The sequence below is a fragment of the Paralichthys olivaceus genome, chromosome 7 (assembly GCF_024713975.1).
Source record: "Paralichthys olivaceus isolate ysfri-2021 chromosome 7, ASM2471397v2, whole genome shotgun sequence".
Lineage (NCBI taxonomy): Eukaryota > Metazoa > Chordata > Actinopteri > Pleuronectiformes > Paralichthyidae > Paralichthys > Paralichthys olivaceus.
This window is the reverse complement of record NC_091099.1, coordinates 22948683-22973981: the sequence shown is the minus strand read 5'-3', so window position 1 is coordinate 22973981 and position 25299 is coordinate 22948683. Positions and strand designations below refer to the sequence as shown.

General features: G+C 40.0%; 1 protein-coding gene across 7 annotated transcripts in view; it reads left to right on the top strand.

Moving 5' to 3' along the window:
• The window catches only part of cadps2 (Ca++-dependent secretion activator 2), a 178411-nt gene that overhangs the window by 11272 nt on the left and 141840 nt on the right, over positions 1 to 25299 (top strand). For all 7 annotated transcript variants that reach the window (XM_020079011.2, XM_069528523.1, XM_069528524.1 and 4 more), the window contains exon 2: positions 21478 to 21591. In XM_020079011.2, coding sequence (XP_019934570.1) covers positions 21478 to 21591 — 114 coding nt within the window. The remainder of the gene's footprint in view (positions 1 to 21477; positions 21592 to 25299) is intronic.

Genomic DNA, 25299 nt, shown 5'->3' with positions numbered 1-25299 from the left:
GTCTGACCTCATTTATAACAGGCACCTCATGTGAACGAGGTTGGGAGTCATAAAGGCTTCAGAAAATATAGAATTAATTGTAATGTTTGCTTTCTGTGTCTCCAGTTCATTCTTTTGAGGTCATTACATTTCAATCCTGTAAAATTAAAACAACCCTTTTTCATGCTGCTGATGGACTCTGCTAATTGAAGACATGTCTCTGGCCAACCATACAATCTTCAATCATCTATAATGATAATAAACATAAAATCAGCTAATATACGGACGATTGGAACTAGCACATAAGTCAACATTGCTAGACGTGCTAGTATACAATGTGGCTCTAGAGATGGAAACCCAGAAGATTTGGAAATAATTTGACTTTTCCTTTTGCAATGCCATGGCATTGTCATTTTCAGTGAAACGTCTAAACTACTATGGAAGGAATTATCATAAAATCGCTATGGACCTAAGGTCAGGTGCCACCCTCAGGTCCACATATCAGTTTGTCAACTACATGGTTTATGGCCACATACCTTTTTAAAACTGTGTCATTATGCTAGGGTTGGTTGGGACCTACTGGTCTGAATCATAACACAGACTTTGGTGCAGATATCAATTTAAAAAAGTACAGCTTTGTACTGAAACAGATGTTGTGCTAACAGGCCACATAAACATGAGCCACATGTGCCACCCTAATTCCCATCTCTGGTAGCTCTTGATATGGCTCCTACAGTAAGCTAGTAGCTAGCCCCAACTCCAGTTGATGCAACAAAATGAGTAAAGCTGGTGGGCGAAAGTTTGGCTGTATTTCACATTAAATGTTTCAGAGACTTAGACATGCAGCAGTGTGTAAAGGGATGAACACGACACACTTGCTGAAGCACCTTGTCACACAGGATTAGGGCTGCAACTAACAATTATTTTAATAATCGATAATTTGTCGTTTATTTTTTATTATTTTTTGATTCATAGATCATTGATTGGGTAAAAAGACAAAAGATATATGTTTTCTAGCAGTTTATTCAAAAAGCAACTTCATCTTCTGGTAAAATGCTGTATCTATATGTATTACAGACATCTGTGATGATGCTCTATGATGATAAATCCAAAATGTAGATGTAATAACAGATTCATGAAGCTAAATACATTACGATTATTTTAAAGTTTCACCTTGATTACGATTAGTGAACTATTATTCTATGCCCCCCCACATTTTAGGGAGGACTGTCTGTATCCTCTATTGATAAAGATCTATCATCAAACAACAGACTAGTAGAATGAATAGTTATTAGATGAGGAGCCTACAATCAAAATTATGCAGTTACTGTTGGGACACTACAGGCAAAACATTGTTTTTTCATGTACTGCTCAATTTTTTTAATTTTTGGTCTATTTTTCTTCCATGTCGTCTTTCACTCTAATGGAAAGAAAACTTCCAAAAATACACATTGGTGTTTGTTTTACTTACCTTGGTCTGTCTGCATATGTAGATGTCTTCTAAATTCACCAAACAAGCTAATCTGCATATTCAAACAACATTTCTAGTTGTAAGTCATTAACTGCGGTGTTCTGTGGTGATATGTCTTTGTTCATTTGTTTTATCCTATTCACCTGCACAGCCAAATTGGCAAATGTTTGCAAATTAGCACATTTTAATTAGTTTTGTTGACATTAACAGAAACCAATTTTAATGTATTGACCTGTAGTAGCCGGTTTGCCCTAACTTATTACATTAGCTGTAGCTCAAGCGTCTACTTTAGCAAGACAAGTTAATAATATATATATTTTTTGGCTGTTAGCTGTAAACTGGAGTCACTGATAGCTTAGTACTTTTATCATCACCACTCACCTCCAGAGAAACCACCACAGCTGGGACAGGAGCTGGGAGGTGGTAGCCGCTGTCTGACATCACTGTGATGACATCACTGTGATGACAGCGTGCTCACCACTGTGAGAAGATGTGGAGGGAGTTAGAGTAGAGACTAAGTCTTGTCTCCCAAACGGATATTCAACATTTAGCTCAGACACCGTTCACCTGCTACTCAAAACACAAGACGTAATGTGATGGGCACAGCCAGGACCTCATTGTTAAAATGACCATAATGATCCAGATTCATGTTCCGACACCAGCTATTAATAACTAAATTAATGTGATTGTCACTTTGTTTGAAGAGCGACAGAGATGAGCAGACGCGCAGAACACACACTCCTGCAGACAGGAGAGAATTGCTTATGGTGTGTGTGTGTGTGTGTGTGTGTGTGTGTGTGTGTGTGTGTGTGTGTGTGTGTGTGTGTGTGTGTGTGTGTGTGTGTGTGTGTGTGTGTGTGTGTGTGTGTGTGTGTGTGTGTGTGTGTGTGTGTTCTTGTACAGCTACCTATGTGATGACCAGTTTTAGCTGAGAACATTTTTGGGAAAGTGAGGACATTTGTGTCCCCCTTTAATGGATTGTTTGGGGGATAAGACTTGGTTTTTATGGTTAGGGTTAGAATTAGGTTTATGTTAGGTTAAGGGTTAGGCATTTAGTTTGGATGGTTAGGGTTGCATTATGCCAATGAATGTCCTCACAAGGATAGAAGTACAAACGTGTGTGTGTGACTACTGCCCATGATCCACTGAAGTTCTTTACATTAACTTTTAATAAAGCTGCAGCCTTCCTTAGGTTTCTGGTATAACTATAGTATTTCCTAAACGCATGAATAGATTTAGTTAACAGAAACATTTTTATTTTTGAAAATGGTGTCCTACAGGAAGTGTAAGGCTGCAAGAAGAGCACTGCTGAACAGTGGCTGTTCCACAGCCGGTGTGCTCTGGGCGACAGTGTTTACAAATGAGCCGTATATCACCTGTGTGTGCAACGCTTTGCTTTCACTCCATGCAGTGCCTCCGTGTAGACGTGCATTTTTTTTAATTCTCACTGCAGCTGCTGTCACATGTACATCTATAATAAGACGTTATGGTATTAAAGTAAACAAGTTATGATCTTGATCTTTACAATATTCCAAACTATGTATAGTATATATGCATGAATCCAAACAAATAGGAAAACACTGAACAGATAAACTACAATTTTATTGAGCATGGGAATAATGCACATAAATGACATTGTAAGTCTGACATTTCATGTAGATGAAGTTCAAACCCAGGATAACTGCACACTACTGGTAGCCTCACAAACTAATTAAACCATCTGTTAAAATGCAGCACAAGCTGCACTATATTTCCAATGTACCCCATTTGTCGCCAGATGCTTCATTGAGTTTGTCATGATCTTGGAATTGTTTTCAAACATTTGCTGCACACCCTGGTGTGGCAATCATTTCGCGTGAAGTACAGCGATGCTTTCAACCATTTTGCTTTAGGCATTTGGTCGTTGTGTCGACTGGAGTTTGAGGTAGCCACTAGCTAACTGCAGGCTAGCAGGATGTGCTGCCAGAGCCATGTTGCAAGTGTGTTTCCACCAGAGTTAAGTGTAATGTTAATGATCTACATGTGGTAATGATTAAATTGCCTTTAAGCTATTTCAATACATATCTCTGGCACCTAAATTAAGAATTGTGAATTTCTGGTTATCTGTCTCTGGTTTAGTGTTGCACGTCTCCCAGGCCGAAGACTCTGGTCATTTGCGATGACAGCATGGGCAGGGTTCACACAGGCCAGTCGGTCACTTCGGGACAGACAGGTCCGCTGACCAATCATTTCATTGAGAACAAACAAAATGATAAGTCGTGTTTAGTATTGTTCTCTGAGCTGTTTGCTTGGCCTGTGGTAATGCTCTGAAACCTATTTCAGAATTACCCCTCTGAAATCTGTTAGAGAGAGTGGATTGTTAGTACTGATTGTACTGGTAGCACTCAGGGTGTTTCTTTCCCCCCCACACAAATTAATTTATTTCACTGTCACTTTTAATGTGCAACTGTAAAATTCACGTCACATGCACATTCTGTTCTCTCTACCAGTTCTCTTTCAGAAAGTCATTGTACGTTCTAAAGCAGTGGAGCGTGAGCACTTAGCAAATCACATGTTTATGCTGTTGTGCATCAGCACAGTGTGATTCTTTTTATTTAATAATTCTTTTTATTTTTTACAGGAAGCTTCTCTATCATTTTGAGTCTAAAAGTGTAGCTCCAGCTGATTCACAGCTATTCTTTTAATCACATTTTTTCACTTAAATGCTGATTTATCACCAGCCCCCAGATGAGCAGATTTTAGCCCCAACCAAAACATTTTAAACAAATGGGTCCATTGCAGGTCTTATGTTTGGAGAAAAATGAATTGGTATTGAAATTAGTACAAAGTATTGAAATTAATTTCAATATGATAATTTGTAATTAATAAAATAATCGGTCACTAATCGAGGTAAAAGTGTGAAATAATTGTGATTTTGATTTGAAGTCATATCACCCTGCTCTACATTCAAGTCATATCTGATTGAATCCCTCCCTCAAAGGGGCATCCCATTTTGTACCTCTTTATTACCTTTCCACTTGTCAGCTGTCAGACAACCTTAAGCACCCCTCTAAATGAAGCTTTAGTCTTCACTCTCATAATGAGTTGTTGTTATAGTACTCACAATAAAATGTGAAAAGCTGGGAGAGTTACAGCTGGAAATGAATAGATTCTTTCGACGCAGAATGTCCTCGTGCTCATTGCTGCAGATTTAAGAGTTTTGAATTAACTGCAGTGAGTCACTGAGATTTGAAGACACAGCAAGCAAATATTGCATTATAAACTGTGTTAAATGAAAAAAAGACTGTTTTCTGTTACCCCCCCAATTTGTTTTTCCTGAGATGTTGAAGACTTCTTCCATGAGCCATGTTAGTTTCAGGGTCTGTGCAGCAAACCCTCCATGTTTTCTTTGATCCCTCCATCATGCAAACATAATGATCACCCGCGGAAATAAGGATTATTTCATATGCTCTCCATGCAGTGAGATAGAGTCTAGCATGAAACTGTCCATACTAATGAAGAAATGAGGCGTCCTTTGATCTGATGTGGTACAGGTTGTTGTTGGACAGTGCTTTTATAGAGGGGGATGCTCATTTTTAAATACTGCTGCTGAAATGACAGCGTCCTGAAAACACACAATATTTTCAACAGAATCCTGTATAACCATCATGTCATGTCCTCTATCTTTATAAACATTCTATGGTTTGTTACACTGGTCAATGTGGAAAATGCAACAAAAAATTCCTCATAACCAAGGAAACAATCATCCTATAGCTAGCATTTATAAAAAAAAAGACATACTGGAGATGAAACACACCCTCAACTGAAAACCCATTTTCTATGTTCTATCTTTTAAGGGTTCGTATAGCTTTTTTCTGTTTTAGCATATACTATTATACTGTTCCTGTTAAACAACATTTTAGTGTTACTCTTTCTGCAATATTTCCTTTTTCCAGGTGCTACTGCTACATTATTCTACTGTGGACATCAGGAGGAAATAGGGAATGTTTTGGGCGTGAATGTAATCGGCCTGTATGGACTGCTGTACCATTTATGTTACAGGATACTTTGTCAAGCACAGATTTGGTCTCTGTACTGGCACAATCTTAACAAACTGTCAATGTCACTCTGACCACAAGACCTGATGTAATTGTACTGACAGAAGAAACAGTTCCAGCTTGTAACACGCCCCTAAAACACAAACTGTGGTTTGTTATTTTTGTTTGTGTAAAGAGTTCGTAGAGAAGATACAACAGTGTTGAATAGTGAGTCTTTGACGTGTTGGTCTGTGTTTGTTTCAACTTAACATAGAGTAACATGCTGTCACTTACATCCAGTTTTTTATCTTAAGCAGAAATTAGATTTAGTAGAACATCTCACTCAGAAAGAAAGAATTAATTTATTTTCAAAATAAAAGTTTTTTCTGAAATGAATGACACAGCTTGCCATTTAAATGACAGCACAGAGAGAGAACTGAAATTATGTGAGAATAAGAAGACTGAGGCTTCATTCTGGTTGTTGAGGGAAACTGTCTCTCAGCTTTGTCACAGCTAATTCTGCCCCACAGCGCCTCTGCTCTCAGCTGATAATGACACACACGTATGCACACAGCTAAAATAGTGCTTCACATTCCTAGACACACACACACACATGCAAGCACAGAGTATATAACTTGAGGTCACAGCTGCCCACATTGGCCTCATTGACATCAAACACTTGGATACCTTCAGATATACCCCCTCTGTTTATTGTCCTAGTATTGTTGGTTGTTTGTGGAGCAGAGTAGCAGTACAATTATATGTTCGAGAAATAATTGACATTCTCTTTAAGATTTAGAGCCACCTGCCTGATCTGGAGAGTCATTACTGGTCCAAAACTGTGTGAACATGTGAATACAGTAGGAAGGTAGAACTAAATCTAAACCCAGGCTTTGGACCAGTTGTAAATGGTTTGTGTTCATATAGCGCTTTATAGTCTTGATGACCAATCAAATTGCTTTACAGTACAGCAGTTGTGTGGGTATATCAATGCTACGCACAGTGTTTCGTTACTTTGCAAGCAACGCCAGCCCCCTTCACTCTCCACAAAAGTAGCTCTGGAAAAAATTTAAGCCTGTCTTTGTGGTATTTTATTTTATTTACGGATGCATAATGTTATAGTTCTAAGATTTTCTTTTGAAATAAAGTCAATAATGACATTTTTTGTGTTCTCTTTTTATTTGAAAAAGTACCGAAAAGTATCGTATATAGTATAAAAATGCAGTTAGATGTATTTCATTAATACTCACTTCTACCATGGGGGAACTGTTTATGCACCACATGCTTGGACTGGCCATCAGGTACACTTGGACAAATACAAATGGCTGACTACAATGCTCCTGGAGGTCTTGATTGCCAAGAAATTCATCAAAACATATCCTGCAGAGAAGGTGGTCTGATAGAGACAAAATACAGGACAAACCTGGCTCGAAGCTAGCTCACACTAGAGGAACTTTTATGAAGTTCAGGGCGATGTTAGTGGCCAATGAGGAGGTTTAGCGGGAGGTTTTAAAGTTACTTATGGGGGGGTTTTAGGACGTCGGCCTCAAAGAGGTGCTGGTGATGGAAGAGAATATTCAGACAGTGTGTTTTTTTCAACAAAAAGGTTTTCAAAAAAGAAAATCATAGACTGACCACAGAGTGAGCCGGACAACCTAAGTTAAAGGACCTACGTTATCCTCTGTGTCTAAACCAACCAAGCAGACTTTCTCTGGCATACACGCAACTATCACTTCTTTCATCTTCAACAAATCCAACAGAGTGAAACATCTTTCTAATGGATCACATCACATCATTTTTAAGGAATGGAATCTCTCAACTAGACTGTTAATTACACTCATAAATATACTTTACTATTTGGGTCAGGAAGCTCATAAAAATCAAAGTTAGGGAAATGGGAAGGTTCTACTGGGGCTTTTGGAGGTTTTAGAGGGTCATTGAGAAAGATCACAGTTGATAGTGTTAGTGGTTGTTCAAAAGGTTGTAGTGGTTCTTTAGAAGGTTCAAGGACTCTTTAGTTTTAAAGGACCTTTCAGAGGTCCCAGAAGACCTTAAGAGGGATTTTGGCGGTCCCCTAGGATTTCAGAGGTCCCCTTCTGAAATCCTCTTGAAGGCTATAACATTTTTCCAGTAGAGTTAATTACAGAAAAGAAAATTGACAAGGAGTACTAAGATGCTCTGGAGGCTTGTGGAACACCACAGTACAAACACACTTTGGTTTCTTTACCTTGATGTGTTTCCTATCTGTATGTCAATTTGATACCCATATACATATGCAAGATAGCAGCTGCTGGCTTAAGACAACTGCTTATTTAAAATTGAAAGGTCTCAAAAGCTTAAAACATTCTGACTCGGAACATCTCTACTAAGTTGTTTAGTCTGTTTTCTTGAGTGTAGTTTTGAATCAAATAAATAAAGGTGTTGTGTCCTGAACTTATGGTCATGTATAGACAGTGTGAGTTCCTAATGCACTAAAAGATCAGATGATGCAGATGTGTAGAAATCTAATAAGAACCAATTGGTATGTGAATAGAAACACTTTCTTGTTTCATGTGACATTTCTCTCCTTTGTGGGCGATCAGACATCTGTCCTTATCTGTCATCTTTAGGGCAGAGAGTCACAGGCCCTGTAGTCTGTCATTACATTTCTCACATGATGAATGCATTCAACATATTGCTATTGTCAGCAAAACCCCCATCATCTCCCTGCAAGAATCATCTTTCAGCAGTGCAGTCATCAGAGCATCCTCTCTCTCTGATCATTTCTAGATCCACTCATGTCTTTGTGTTTGCTGTGACATATTTGTTTCTTCTTTGATGGCAGCAGTCTTGTTTCATTTTCCCATCCTACTTGTATTTAATTTTAATTATAATCAGTGAGCTTTTGAGTCATAATTAAATCAGACATTTCACACTTTGAAGTATACTTTCCAAACTGCAGTGAAAGAACATTTTTAGCACTTTAATTCTTGGTTAAAATCATACTCACAATGGTTTTTATGCCTTCACACCTACGAGAGCAAGTGGTAGGGAGACATTTTGTTTTCAGGTTTTCAATTCGTGCATCCCATTCTTGTCCTTGAGGGAATTTTTTCTAGTTTTGTATAGGGCTTGGCAATATGGACCAAAAAAAATCACATTATTCTAGTTATTTAGCATTGATTTTAATCATTGAAACCTCAATAATGCATTTCAACTTTATGTGGTCAGAATGATTTCTTCTTGCTAATGTTCTGCTACCATTAAGGGAATAAAATCTAGAAATAAAAGTAATAAAATGTCAGCCTAGATTACAGCTGCCACAGAATGTCCTGATGAAGAGCTGAAAAGAACCACCTGAAAAATGTAGACAGCAAGAGGAAATTATTTTGACCACATAAAGTTGAAACACACTTCTTTGTTGGAGAAGAAGCGCTTATCCTGGAACACACAATTCACAAAGTTAAGTGTCAGAGTGATAAAAACAGAGCAGAGGAGCAGAATTGTTTGTCCACCAGAAGATGTTTTGAGTTAACAAAACAACTGACGATTTTCTTTTTAACCTCGTAAGACATTTTGGTGAATTTGAGTTTCTTTTTCTGACTGGAACAGAAGAAATTGAGGCTGTGATTGAAATACTCCTGTAGGATATTTTCCAAACCTAGTTTCCAGAACAAAAGATTGCCTTGTAGTCATACCAATGCAGAAACTAAACTTAGCAGCATTACAGATTAGCTTCTCTCCGGTTCGGTTTCTGATGCTGATGCTAAGGACATGACAGCAGCTAACATAAATGTAGCAGCAAATGCCTGGAGCTGCTAAGTCACTTTATTATACCTTCCTCTCTTGTGGTGCGTGGACTGTTCTCTGACTCATTCGGTCTGATGGTTTGTAAAATGGCATCTCCTCAGCCTTTTGTCAGGCTTCGACAGGTGACACTGGGGCATAATGTGCTGGTGATGAAGTTGTTTGAATAGATTGTGTTACCACGGCTGCAGCTCTCTGGATGCTCTTACCTAATAAAAGACTTCAACTTGCCCTACACAATAATGATCAATTGATTCAAATGGCCTCAGTGGAGGAGCTGAGGCAACGCTTCATATCTATTTTTATCCTTGCAATGGTGAAGTCACAGCCGTCATCTCGCTTCTCTGCAGTCCACTCTTTTCAATCTCATCTTCCCCTCTCTGCACTTCGGAACCCGACCTCCTCCATTGCCCCTGCTATCCTCCTATTTTGTCTTCCTTCCCTCTTCTTGCTGTGCTCTCTTTGCCTGCTGTGACCCAGTGGAAAGCTTTTCCACATCATTGGCTCAGTTCACTGGCACTCATTTAAAATAAGTTGCTTTTGTCATATTCCAGTAACATCTGTTTCCTGAGCTACAAAGCCTATTTTTATCACTCAAACTTGTACGTTTTCATTTCAAACAGCTTGTTGGCACTGTCATCTAAGCATAGTAACAAAAAATAACCCGAAATTAAGGTTTAGAGGTCAGATCTACCAAAACTTGTATCCTATAGCCCTTTGAGGAAAGACCACGTGCTGATCAGACATGCACTTGGACTCCGCAGTTCCTCCATATTTGCTCTGGAGGAGGTGCATGTGTGAACGCGACAGATGCCAAAATGAAAAGAACAAAAAGAAAACAATATCTCCTGGTGAAAAAGCGGTGTCACACTAACGAAGATGTCAAGAGAGTTTGTGGTGATAAGAGCTGATGTCTTTGCCAGGGTGCTGTAAACAAAATCCCGTGATCTATGCAGCGGAGTTAATACTTCACTTCCTGTCTCTGCCTGTTGCACCCAGCTGCTCTACCTCTCGCCTGAGGGAGGATTTAATGCTGTTGCGAATGCGTCTGTGCAGAAAACCTCCCGCTGTGTTATGCATGTGTGAAAGGCAAACTCTGGGCTTAAGTGTTTCCCACATTGACGCTCTAGATCTTCACCCCAGCAGGATTTTAGCTTAAAAGCAAAGGACATGTTACAAACTTACTGTGGGTGCTGTTTTAATACATTAATGGTGGATGGACTGCATTTATAGAGCACTTTTTCTTCTCTTATCAAAGTACTTTGCATTACAGAATTTGCCCACATTCATTTAGCACTTCTAGTTCTTCTGTGACTCAAATATTCCACTGACACACTGTTATTCACACAGTGAATAACCTGCTTTAGAATTCCTGAGCCACAGCAGCAATTTGGAAAAACTAACCAAATAATTATCAGGGCATTTGTGCACCACCTTCAATTTAAACTAAACTTAAGTAGGTTGAAAATGTAAACATTCAGATCTCATTCACAATAAGGTTTTAACTGTTGTATAATCACATGAAACGAAGAATTGTCTGTGTGTTAGTTGTCCTTTACCACAGTGTTTGTCAGTGTGCAATGCCTGAAGATCACTGTAGATTGTCCTTCATGCTAGGAAGGGGAGGCTAAATTGATAGATATTCAGTTGATTGTGATCTGCAACTAGACCACTAGATGGCACTAAATGCTATAACTGAATCTTTAATTTAAATACTGTTTACTTGATTTAAAAAAAAAAAAAAAAAAGACCTACACAGCTGAGTTCTATCATCACTGAATGGTATACTGCACTGTTTACTCTGCAGTCATGCTGCAGTGAAGGGTTTCCCGCAGCGCTTTATAGTTAAGGCGGCCGCCTTGACAACAACGGCCCCCCCGCCTTGACTACGTCCCCCCGAAAATAAATAAATATTCCGCATCCCCAAATGCATAGACAGTAGGTTAAAATAAGGCCGCATCGCAATGAGGCTGAATAGCGGCATCTGTAGGTTAAATATGTTAAGCCACCTATCATCTGCTGTAACTGCGTGGCAAGGCCAACATTTGTTTTTTATCGGGAAAGAAGCTAAATCCGACAACCGGATAGCATGCCTGTCGTCGTCGTGGGAACTACAGTGCCACACGCCCCCTCCCCCCGATCCAACAGGCACCGGAGCCCCCCCCCACTTTAACACAGCACGGTAAATTCTGAGCGCAGAAACTCTGTTCTTAAAGTGTTAAACTGTTCATGTCTATCTGCAGGCCTGGATTCAGCAGTTGGTGTATAACAATATCAGGAAACAGCTGACAAAGCAGCTATCACAGAAACCCTTCCTTCCTCCAATACCACGGCATAAATTCCTGATCTGAACCTGAAATGCAGTCCCCACAATCATGCTAGCCTGGCTGGCACACAGCACCTTCCATTATTTATTCAAAAGAAACCATGACGTCAATGACGTGTGGATGTAAACAGACAAACCTACATTGTGTCACATACTGCACTCTGTCTGTACATGACCCTACCTTTAGTGTAATGGTGACTTTAATGCCTGAAATGCTTTTAGCCACTTGAGTAATGTTGCTCTGTGGTGGTCAATTCTTGGTTTGCCACTTTTTCCCACACTGAAATATGTTTTTTAATTATTCTGTGCATGCAGTATGGTTCAAATTTTAACGGTTAGTCAACAACGACGAATCGTATTGATTTCAGTGATCTCCTGCCTTTTCCTGATGTGAGTTTTTTTCTCAACTTGTACCACATGGATTTTATATTGTTTAGGTATTCATGGCTCCCAGACGATGAATCCTACTGAGTAGTGACTTTCCCTACAGTGTACCATAAGTTTGACATTTGTGGTTGTTGATGGAAATGTCTTGCTGACTGTTGTATGGATGACATGACATTTGTCACACACATTAACATTCCCCTCATGATTAATTATGATCAGTGTGAAGCCTCAAGTTTTCATCTATGCCACAAAGACTCTGCGAACGGTTTGATGACTATTGGATGTGAAAGCACTGCCTTAGGTCTTAACCCAACCAAACAACATACGGGTGTCAAAGAGTAGGTGTCAGTGCATACCCTTTATCCAACCTTGTAATGATGTCATCTTGCACAGGTCAATCCCAGCAGAATGACACTGACAATTTTTTGGACTGCTGGGAGGTTAAACACTGAAGTCTGATGAATCTTGACAGTTTGAAAAAGGAGAGGCAGGTGAGGACTGATTCCTCACTCCTCCACATGGTGAAAGCTCATTTTCAGACAGGATGATATCTCGCCTGAGTCTAGGGGAAATGAGCTGTTGAGCAATACATTTTAATATGAAAAGCAGTGATGATGAATTACACAGTGAAGACAAAGCAGCTGGTTGTGCGAACGTTTGTTCGATCTATTGGCTTGTGGCAACCAATGTCAAGGTGTATTACTGCCATCTACTGGATCTACTTCCTCTTCCTTAACGAGTTGGTATGTTTATATATAGATATAACTATAAATTACGTAGTAAGAAAAGAGGCACCAACTTTAATGAGCACAACTCGTCTAATTATCATCTGAAAAAAACACAGCAGGAAACTATTTAAACGGTGAGGAAGTTATGCCCCTGTTTATTCCCCTGAACTTCCTGCACTGACATCGAGACGAATGCACGGCATCCCGAAACTGCTGGTCATTCGGTGTGTGGGTATGTGTGTGTGCATGTGTGTGTGCAACCAAATGTGGGTGTGCACCCCCGGTCGCACCACTGAAACAGGAATTGTGTGTGTGGACCACCCACCGTCAGTGACGGAACTGCTCCATCACAATGCCAATTAGTTTGGCCTTTCAACCTATACTATACAACTTTGTAACCTATGCTTTATAACCTATACAATACTTTGAGATTCAGTTGCATAGTTTCTGAATTGATCACCTGGACAAATAATTTAATAATATGTTTGTGTCTGAAAGGGCCCATATGGATTACAGGATCTGTGGTTTGCTGCCTGATATTTATCATCATGTCAACTGCAGGTTGCAGCAAGTAACTTGACTGCACAAGGGTGGAACGACATGTGTCGAGAAATTCAGTTCATTGTGTGTTCGACATCATAACTTGGGGAAATCTGAGACACCCATAGGCAACCTAAAATGTCTCAAAACGTCTCGATGTCTGTTCCGATCAGTCAGTTGTCATCTTCAATGTCATCATACCCTGGAAACAGTGATATTTCTATCGCATTATCAGGCTCACAGAGATTCACTCTCCTTTAAGCCATGGAGGCTTCAGCACATGTAGAAATGTATCACTCCAACATGTGGGTCAGGTAGCAGACAGACAGTAGTGGCCCTACTTATAGGTGTTTATAAAGGGAGGGGAGGAAGTGTTTGTCTTCAGGGAGTGTTAGAGCTGCACAGACACACTGATATCTGTGGACAGGAGATGAGACAGAGACCAAGTTTGAAAAAATGGCTCCTTACAAAGAGGTAGTAAGAACCTGATGCAGTGGAAAATAAAATTTCAACCTTGACAGACATATTTGAGTAACACAGGAAAACATCCAGGCAGCGAGATGGACAGAGATTCATTCATTGATGATTTTTGAAGCTTAATCCTCACGACAATGTGTATATGGCCTCATGGTGTTCTGAACCTGTGATTCTTTAGTTGCATGGTGGTAAAACTCTGAGGATTACTGTGACATGATTCTGTTCCACAGCAATCACACGTTCACTACATGATAATAGTAGGAGGTTATTTTTTACTGTGGAGTTGATGGATGAAATGCTGCATTGTTAACTTCATATATTCTTTAATTTGGTAGGGTTGCTGCAGTTGCTGCAGTTGCTGTAGTCTTCTTACTTGCGTTGCATGCTGACAAAAACCTATTTGGTAAATTTTTGTGTATTTGTGGTGGCGCCCTCATAGCAGTTATAAAGCCCTCTGCACAGCAATCTTAAACACATGCAGCTTTTGTGCCGTTGGTTTCTTAAGTGACTTAATCAGCTTGCCAAATTGCCATGTGTTCATAGGTATAAGGTGCGTGTCAGTTGTTTTTAATTAGCATAGGTAAATGCCCCATCAATGCCCATTAAAGGGCATGAGACTGCAGTGCCATGTGCACACACACAAATCACAGAAACTGAAATGAACATTTAAGAAAGCCGGGAACGATTGAACAAAAATCAAAAGGTGCATCAGACTCAAACAGTAAAAGAACTTATTATGTTTTATCAGCAGTGGACATAAAATATCACAAAAATAGATAAATGGAATGCAGTTCCACGTTCAGTGAAAGCTTTATTTAGATAAGGTAGCACAATGGAAGTAAAAAAAATAAGTTATATCTCAGATAACACAGAAAAGAGAGAGGGAAGGGAATAGAAAAGGAAGGTGCATAGAGTTATCTGAGCTGGAGCTGTGCATCATTGGAAACACAGCACTGCAGGTGAACCCTCAGCTGAGCATCTGTGGATACTCGACCTGAGCCTGATGGGACCCATTGATACTGAACATGCTTGTCCAGGCTCAGAATAAATGTTTTCAATTATATTTGAGATCAGGTTCTGCTTTGAGCTCTGCACCCGCAGACCTGGGTGCGGTTGTTTCCCACTTGACTTTAAGAACCCTGCTCTAAACTGTTCACTGGGATAAAAGTAGCCGTCACTCATCACATCTGGGCCAACTTGTTGAGAAATCTAAACGTGTGAAACATTATGTTAAACATCATAACTGCAGATTTTAGTCTAGGTGAAAAAGTATATATTGATGATATAGAGAATTTGTCTCTGTAAATTCCTTGAAGTGTTGAGGATAAGACAAAAACTCGACTTGGATTATTGATACTATTATTTGCATGGAAGTGTGTGGTTTGATGGGGACTAGCAGCAGCTGCACCAGTGGTGCTCTGCATCGCTGTGAGGATTGTTGTCATGACATCAATGGGTGTTGACACACTGCTACGATGCAATCAGGAGAGGACTGTGTGTGTTTTCTGTCCTTGGTGGATTCTAAATCACAGTTCATCAAGTTGGAGCTGGAAAAATGTCTTAAGTCATTCACATAAAAAGTATCAGAATCAGAATCAGAATCAGAATTCTTTTATTTGCCAGGTATGTTTGCACATACAGGAAATTGCCTTGGTGTCATTGGTGCACTACTTATGTACATAAAACAACAATATAAGAAACAACAATATATAAGAAATTGAATAAAATAAAATAAAAATAAAATAAAATAAATCCACATCAATTGGACATTTTTATTGTTTTCAAACCAATATTTTAGCTTCTCTATTGTGAGGATAGGATATGATGCTGTTGTTTAATGTATATGGTGCTAAATATAAAAAATGTAATGCTACAAATAAAACTTGTTACCTTATGGTTCTTTCTAATAACAACAAGCATTTTCTGCATTTCTTGACATTTCATTGATGGAATGATTAATCAGTAAAGAAAATAATAGCCATAATAGCTTTTGCAGCCCAGTTAAAGACCCTGCAACCTCATAAGACCTCATATTACCGCTGTGTCCACAATCACCCACTCACTCACTATTCCCTGCTTCACTATATAAGGTATTTTATATAGAGCACTAAATAGTGAGCTCATCTGGGAAAGAAGAAAAAAAACGCTAAATGCAAGACACAACTTCTTCTGACATGTCATGTTTCTGTTCCTAGAAACAGAAAAGAAAGCATTTCACCAGACAGACATGATGTCTGGCAGGTTGAGAGGCAGTGAAGTAGAGGTGTGTGAGTGTGAGTGTGTGTGTGTGAGTAAGAGACTGTCAGCACCACAGATTCCTCCCCCTGTCACTTCTGCTGTGAACAAACTATTTCAGTCTGAAGCCAGCTTGTTACAGAGGAAGCAAGAAAACAATCAGTCAATTAGTGGATACAGTGTATGCGGTGTGTATGTTTGTGTTGCCTGGAGGTGGTAAAGAACTGGTGTATTTTTCATTTTATTTCATAAATAAATTCTACCATACTACTTTGCATTTGTGGCGGTGTCCTACCTATATATATTAGGGCTGCATGATATTCGGAAAACATGTGATATGGTATAACCATATGAATTGTATTAAGCCAGTCCCTGGCTACGGGTGCAGAGAGAGAGAGAGAATGAGAGAGAGAGAGTGATTGATTAGAAAACATAATGATAGTGTGATAAGATTTTTTCCGATATTGCCCAGCCCTACCGTGGTTTAAAAATATGACCTTTTGTACATCACCATCTACACTAATAATGTTTTTGTGGTGTCGTCCAGCTGGAGACCTCTCTGTATTGCAGGGAAATTAAAAGCCAGCAGCAGCAACTGCAGCTTATCACTGAAAGCTGCACAGAGAGTCAGCACTAGCTGATGGTCGGCCATTTGACCTCAGAGTGGTTCTAGAATAGCAGGGAGGTTTTTGAAAAATGGTAATTTGTGTCCAGCATGGAGAATGACATCCCTGAAGGGAAAGTAAAACTGCCACCTGGATGTTCTGTGTCGCTGACGCGGAGAGGAATTGCTCCTCGTCTGCTTACTAAACCCCTGTGGGACAAATCAATTTCCCGCACAAAGCCGAGGAGATGTGGAGCCACGAACAGAAATCCAACTGAAACCCAACAGAAAGTTATTCACTGTGTATATCCAGCTTTTTTTCTCATTTCTTGGATGGGATGCATCTGTATGAGGGGAGCCATTACTGCTGCAATGAGAGATGGTGATAAAATGAGTTTGGAGTTGTGTATTTCTATTCAGAGCAAGAATGCACATAATGCACCTCTGTGTCTGCTCTGGAAAGGCAGATCAAACTGAATTAAAGCCACAAATCTTTTCTTGTATATTGTAATATATTTTCATTTTTCATGTCTTAAAGCCGGTCAAAAGATTCTCCTCAGTCAATGCATGCAGCTGCATTTATAGAGTAACTGCACTTGGGCTTCATCTAAATGTGCTGATATCTGAAGTGTTATAATAAATTTCAGAACAGCTCAATTTTCCAGTGTTGCTATAACAACCAATTGGTTAGAGTCAACGCTGAACTTAAAGACCTTTGTTTTACCGTCTGGTTGCTGTATCTTTGCATTGCTTTCCCTTCTTAGAGCTTTGTGATGAACCAGGCTGGTCAGATCAAGTCAAGTGTATTGGATAAAGCATCAGAAAAAAATCATCAGCATTCTATAAAATAAAACTACATTAAATGTATTAAAATGGTATTAAATAAGAACCTAAGGGAGACAAAAAGATAACTTGGACATAACATAACAGGCCTGTAGGCATACAAAAGAAGACACAGTACAAGCGTAACTTCGCCTACAAGGCTCCAGATTAACGTTTTAATTTACGTTTTACTTTACGTTTTACTATGGCTACATTGGAGCACCTAACTCACACTCACTTCACATTACACCAGCACATAATTTAGGTGCACCAAAAATGTATCACTGTGCCTTCTCATCACAGTATAACACCAAACTCCAGGGATACCAATCTGTCCATTTAGGAAGCACAAGTGATTGTGAAACAGTTCCACCTGCTTTGGTGCAAATGAAAGTGACAACAGGTTCATGGAGAGGCAAAAACAAGAAAAGGCCCAAAAAGAGAATGGTTTTACAAGTGGTGGCCACAGACAGTTGCTCTCTCCTCCTCCTTTTTTCTAGTTTGTGTTCTGCCAGTGTTCTTATCACTACTGACCAGCTCCTCGAGAATGGCACATCCATTCGTGTGGTTGTTTGCTGTGTCTCCGAGCACAATCTCAAGAGTATGGAGGAGATACCAGGAGGCCGGCAGTAACACAAGGAGAGCTGGACAGGGCCGTAGAAGGGCATCAACACATCTGCACCTTTGTGCAGGAGGAACAGGAGGAGCACTGCTGGAGTCTTAGAAAATGACATCTAGCAGGCTACAGGTGTGCATGTTTCTGACAAAACTGAAACAGACTCCATGGGGGTGAAATGAGGGCCTAACATCCTCTAGTGAGACCTGTGCTCACAGCCCAGCACCGTGCAGCTTGATTGGCATTTGCCAGAGAACACCAGAAGAAGCAGGTCTGCCACTGCGCCCCCTTTTCTTCACAGATGAGAGCAGGTTCTTACTGAACACATGTGACAGGCGTGAAAGAGTCTGGAGATGCGGTGGGTCAGTGATGGTCTGGGTAGGCATATCCTTGGAGGGTCGCACAGACCTCCATGTCAAAGCATCAACAGTATCCTGATTGCTGTTAGGTACCGGATGAAATCCTCAGTGATTGTCAGACCGTATGCAGGTGCAGTGAGCTCTGGGTTGCTCCTGGTGCAGGTCAGTGTCCGGCCTCATGTGGCCAGAGTGTGCAGGGAGTTCCTGGATGACAAGCATGCCATCAACTTGCCCTGTTGTTCCCCTGACCTAAATTCAATTGAGGACCTATGGGACGTTTTGTATCGGTATTTTCGCCGCCACCAAGTAGCACCACAGACTGTCCAGGACCTCACTGATGCCCTTATCCAGGTCTGGGAGGAGATCCCCCTGGACCCCATCCTCTGACTCAACAGGAGCGTTCCCAACTGTTGTCAGGAGTGCATACAGGAACTCTGACGCCATAGACACAACTGAGTCACATTATGAGTTGCGGTGAGGAAGTTCATGCAACCTGGATCAGCCTGTGATTTAAATTTGTATTATTATTTATATATTGATATCATTGTGAAACCATTCCAAGTGTTTATATTTACACCAGAGGTTTAAAATGGTTTCACATCTCTCTTCCTGGCACCAGCATTCTTCATCAGGTACAAGACAAGGATGACTTGCCAATGTCCACACAGAGAGTGGGGCAGTTATGCAGCCGAGAGGAAAATAAGACCTTTGAGACAAACAGGGCTGATCTCATGTGACATGCTTTATGCCTCCACATCTGAGACGTGAAATGAGTGTTGTTAGCATCACTCTGACCTGAGACAGGCTGCTTGTCCTACATTACTCTTCAGCAAGAGTTTCCTCATCTCCAGTGAAAAGTATTTCTCAGTTTCCACCTCTTAAATGAAGGTTCAGTCATTTATAACCTGAGTGGTCAGTGCCTGCCGCTCTTCTTACATTTACCCAAACAACTGCAGCACCATTCAGACACAGAAAACATGAAGTTGCCAACACAAAGAGCTTGCAGCATGAAATAAGTCACAGCCCACTTTGTGTCAGTGGAAAGTGGCACTTTGACTTCCTGAATGTACTTGTTGCTGGCAGCGCTGCAAAAGGCAGAAGAATAATGGCTTAATTTCCCCACGACGAAGCCTCATACATATGCAATGAATGAGCAGCAGTTTGTGGTGATTTTGTTGCTCATGAAAACTTAAAATCTCATGCAGACCAATATGTCAGCTGTGGTTCACTGAGCATATATTACCAGGACCGATGACATTTATGGGAGAGTTTTGAGTCTGGCCTGACTGCTCCACTGAGAATTGCTCTTCTGAAAACCACACAGACTTGAAAATAGTTGAAAATGACTGGATGAAGAGTCAGTGTGTTGCACTGTAGGTGAGCAGGGAGATGAACAGGAAAGCTTCAGTTATTTTCATCAACATTTAACAGGTACATTTATGGTTAATTCAAAAATATAAACATCAAGCTGAGTTCTCTCACTCAGGGTGATGTCCTTCATGAAATACTGCATTCTTCTCTCCTACTGCAAACTAAATTATATGACTGTTCTTTACAAAAATGCATTAATGAGTAAATATGCAGACTCTACCATATTGATTGTCCTACATCATGACATATACAGGCATATATTTGAAAAGAAATTCTCTAATCAAAGGTGTGTGGCCTGTTTCCTCAGAGAAACTCCAGAGGCACAAAGTGTTTATGATGACAATGTATGTGCGTGATGGGGTGTAGGTTAGTGTGTCTTAGCCCCGCCTCCACTACATTTAAATGTCTTATTTCGTCCTTAATATATAGAGTTCACGATGATATTGATTAAAGTGCTAATCCGAAAGGTTTCAGTCCTGGTTAATTTGGTGACACCTGTAGTAACTGATGGTAACAGTAAATGTGTTTTAATACCACAGGACAAAAAAAAAAATACTTTTGTCAATCTCTTGTGACCAACTGTGATTTTATGCTGCTCCGAATGAGTGTGAACCGTAGAGCTGTCTCATTTATGTCAACACGTATGTGACTACCTCATTATCAAAGTCAGCTTGTGCAGACGTATTGCACACAATACAGCTTTTTTTCCCACTGGAATGTCACGATCAGAAGTTGTCTCCATCATCAGTATGTGACTCAAACACTGTGATTTTGCCAGTTTCAACCATTAAATCTTTCGTTTAATGGTTCTTAAAATATTTTTTACATAGCTGCGCACACACATGCTTCCATCAGCACATCTCATCTGAAAAAGGAGTCTTGTGTTCAAGGGCATATGACGAGTAGTTTCAGTTTACCTTGCTTTCAAGTGTTCTTTGATCCCCATCTTCCTTTATCAACGGTGAAAGTTGTTTTTATTCAGTAATATTACCTGTCAAGCAGAAACAGAGCAACCTATTCATCCCTTCCAACTCCCAGTGGTCTCTCCTCCGCCGAAACACCTCACCGAAGTTTGTGTGTCTTTGCCCTTTTGTTATTTCATTTTCTTCTTTATGTTAGCTTTAGTCTTTGAGGCCTCAGCATTAGGATTTGGAGTGCTACTGTGGAGGTGATTGTGGGTATAATGTCCTGTGAGATAGCTATGTTAGCATTTCCAGTGGCTTGCAGTAGTAAGGTTCTGAAACAGTAGTGGGGGTGCACGTTATCTAAAACCACTGTATTGGTCTAAAATCAGTTTACCCACCTTTAAAACTCACAGATGTGTCGATTTCAGTGGATGCAACAATGCAAAAGAAAGCAGATTATGCTGTGTAACCATTATAAACTTACAAACATATATACTAACACTTAAACAATTCCTGCACCACAAAATGGAGAAATAATACAAATTTACCAATAAATAATGGATTAACATTTACATAAAAGAGAATTGAAACGAATGTTGTCTACAAGGAAGAAAACATTAAAGTAAATCATAACTCTGAAAATAATTAACAGTGTTTTGATATTGACTCTTTAATGACGGTATCACACATTAAAAAATAGTCTAACCTTGTACTTTTGTGCTATGTCTCTTCTACCCTGCCTTCCTCTTCTGCTCTCCATCTTTCTCTAATTGAGGACTTTCTCCCATGTTAACATTTCTCCTCCCTCTCAAACTCTCCATCGCTAATCTTTATGTCCCTTTTCCCCTCTCTCAGGTGAACAAGCAGCAGCTGCAGGCGGTGAAGGAGCGCTTCCTGGCCTTCCTCAATGGGGAGAGTCAGATCGTGGCAGATGAAGCTTTCTGCAATGCTGTGAGGAGCTACAATGAGGCAAGATTATTTCATGTGTACTCTACTCCCTGTGTAAAACTAAAACTGGTCTGAGTCCTCAGCTGGCATTTTTGAGTTGGAGCTCTTCTCCTGTTGGGGATGCAGTGGTATTTGATACCCTAACATTTTAATCGTATTTACACTTGACAGCATGACATTTAAGTATTGCAGGAGCAGGTTGTTGTGTTTCAGTTGAGGACATTTGACAGATTATCACTTGGGCTGCGATATTTCACACATCAATTTAATACATATTCTGATTTATTCTGGTTGACATTTGCTGGATAGGCAGATCATGCTCTCAATGTGATAATGATGGACAATGGCCTCCTCTGAACAACGACTGTATATAGTGATTGACGGCATGAAAGCTCCCAGAAATGAAGACAATTCTTCTGGATTGCCCCTTGGTGGATGGCTGCAATATCGTTTGTAAACCCCACCTCCTCCATGTTTGCAGATGTAACATGGACCAGTAAAAATATTTTTTCCTTTTACTTTCATATAAGTAGTTCTAACAACACTGACATATGGTTTTAATTTATATTTCTAATGCTAGAAAAACTCGGGCTGTCACTTTTTATTTGAATATCTATTTGAACGTTGGGGAATCGTTTATATTCGATCCGTACAGACCTGCTCAAATTTAAAGTACATTTTAGAGGTGCATCAGACCGTCACCATCTGCTTGACCTGTTGCCTGCCCTCTTGACTTATTAGTGAAGTAAGTCAGTAATGTTAAGTTGTATTGGAATGAGAATCGAGGACACTAGCAAGCACAGCCATCCTGAGGAGACAGTCACAGCACTGTCTGGAAGTTTTTCCGGGTTCTACACCATACATGGCAAAGTTCAAAGGTAGCAGCTGGTTTATAACAAATGTGTGGGATTGTGAGTGGGATTGAAATTGTGACCTCAGTATATGTCACTGGTGCATACTCAAGCTGGTGTACTATGTACCAGCACAAATCTGAGTCAGGTAGACAGTGTAAGGCAGATGGAAGAGATTTGTATTAATACATTATATGAATAGAATTAAATAACAAACAGACTTAATTTATTTTAATGATTTACTAGGGGTTGCTGTCTTTTGGAAAGCCACGCTTTTACTTGCAACAAACATTTTCAACAGAAAATCAAGGCCTTTTCTACACCACTGCAGATGTTTTTGACATGTTATTTTCTCCCTCAATTTTTAAATGAAATCTCCACACGGCTTTTTACAAAAGATCTCTGTCCAGATCAGATCACAAAAATGACAACAAATGCTCAAGCCTGCCAGGTCAGTAGGTGGTGATAAAGTCAGTGATCCGTCAAGGAGAAGAAAGCTGTGAATTTCAGTAATGTTGCTTTGCGAACCAAACGTACAAATTCTTGTATGCAGTCACCAATGTTGTTGTTTTTCCTGGTGCATGCTCATGACACACGTGAAGTAAGTTGTGATGCCATTGTTACCCAAAAACTCTGTTTTACACAGAGATACATACCTGAGTTTTTGAAAATCTGCATTTTGGAAGGTGTTTGTAAAATTCACTGTTTTAGTGACCTAAACCAATTTGCATGTGGATGAGAGCCTCAAACACAGAGGAAAAAGTTTGTTTTCTAAAAAATAAATAGAATGTGTGAAAAGGGCTGAAGTCCAACAAAGGTATTTACTGAGCAGGATACTTGACTGTGGGAAAGCTAGAAACAACAGATACAGAGATATTCATGTTGAATCTTCATTTACAAGTGATTCAACATTTCTCATTTAAAACATTTATGTACTATTGTGTCTGACACGCTGATAATGACTTTGTTAAGCTAAAAGTCATCTCGTTCTATTTGCCAGGCCGGTGTATCACTCAGGTTCTGTTCACCAACTGATCTGTTGGACACCTACAAAGCTATTAACTGAAATATCCACTGACTCTGGTTTTCAGAACTTTTCTGAGACTTCCTGGTTTTGGGGGCTTGTAGTTGTGTGCTGTGGTTTTAAACTGTCTCACGTTCACTGGTGGTTGAGGGAGTGGTTTGACTTTGTCCTCCTCCACACCTCTGATGACAGAGTGGTTGTTGAGCTCTTATGGCACAAAGTAATTACATTTAGCAGCAACAGACTGAAACTGATTAAAAAAAATCGACCTACAAGCACTTTTCTGTTTGTCTTTAGAACCCCACTCCCCTCTACCTAAAGCATTTTCATTTTCTCAACCTTTGCTCCCTCTGACCACTCCACCCTCATTTCACACACGACCTGTCTCTCCGACATTACTGAGAACAATGGGCCTCATTCACCACCCTTTCTTATGAAGAAATTACCTCATCACTTAAACTGTTTTTACAAAGATTCTGACATTCACCAATGTTTAATTTCTTGTCTGGTATTTGTTCTTGTGTATGAACAGAATCTTTGCACTCTCAGGAGCACTCTTACACACACTTGACTACTGACATGCATGTACAAATAATCAGTCGTTGTGTTTTAATCTAATTCTACAGTTGTATGATTTAGGATACTATCTTATCATTTATAATATGTGCCTGGTTTGTGTTTTTTTATAGCTAACAATTAATCTCCAGAAGGAAACTCATCATTAAAAACTAAAACCGTTTCCATGCATTTTTTTAGATTTGTAAATTTGTATTTATTTCCTCAGATGTCTTGAGTATTTTAAACACATGGACCATGTTGAAAAGGAAAACAATTACTCACACTTACTCTTAACAAAAGAGTCACTTATCTTTAGGTTTTACACTCAGTGTAATTCTGAAAACCGAGCTGACTTTCTGCCTCTGAGATGGGAAATGACCCAAGAGATGCAACCGCTCACACAGGGTTCAGGTATGTGTCCAGATTATAGAGTGGCTCAGTTCTGAACCTGTCCGAGCCCGAGAGAAAACTCACCAAACCCCACCCGAACCAGACTGCGTTCTGTATTTTGTGCCCGAGCCTGATGCAGTTAATGTAAGCTGCACCCAGTTTATGTCTATTGACCCTGATACACATAGTTAAACTTTCCATATTTACAGACGTGGTGTGTAAAAGATCAGCCCAGCTAACGTAACTGACCCGAACCTCAAAACCATTTCAAAATGTATGGCCAAAGCCAGCCCGGCCTGTGAACTTGTAACTGCATCCCATGTGTTGTTTTGTTGTGGTATTTTATATCCACTGCTGGCTACAAAATAGAACTGAGTTTTTAGGTTTTGATTCTGATGCACCACCATCTTTGGAACTTTGTTAAGGCATCCTTGACTTCATAAGAAGATGTCATGAATCTGACACAGGAACTTTCTTAAGATTGTATTGAAGAAAAAACTGAAGAAGATGTTGGTGATTGAGACCCATTGTAACTCTACTAATTCTTCTTGAAGTAGCTCAGTGTTCGGAGGAAAATCTGTCCCCTGTCTCTTCCAGAGACACTGTGACTAACCCTCCACTGTTGCCTCGTTTATCCACCCTCCAACTGTTGGAAGAAAACTCTGACCAAAGATTGCAGTGAATTTCCTCACTCTTTTTATTTCATTTTACAGTCATGTCTCTCTTCAGCATGCCCGTCCTCTCCCGCTATCTTTGTCATCCCCTCTTCACGCCTGTCCTCTTGTATGAGAAGGAGATCTTATCGGAAGCCTGCCACTTGTCGTCTTAATTGCCCGCAAGTGTGAGATGAGAGGATTTCCCTGAGACTCAGTGTTTGTGTTGCTGCAGAGGACCTGACAGGCCAAA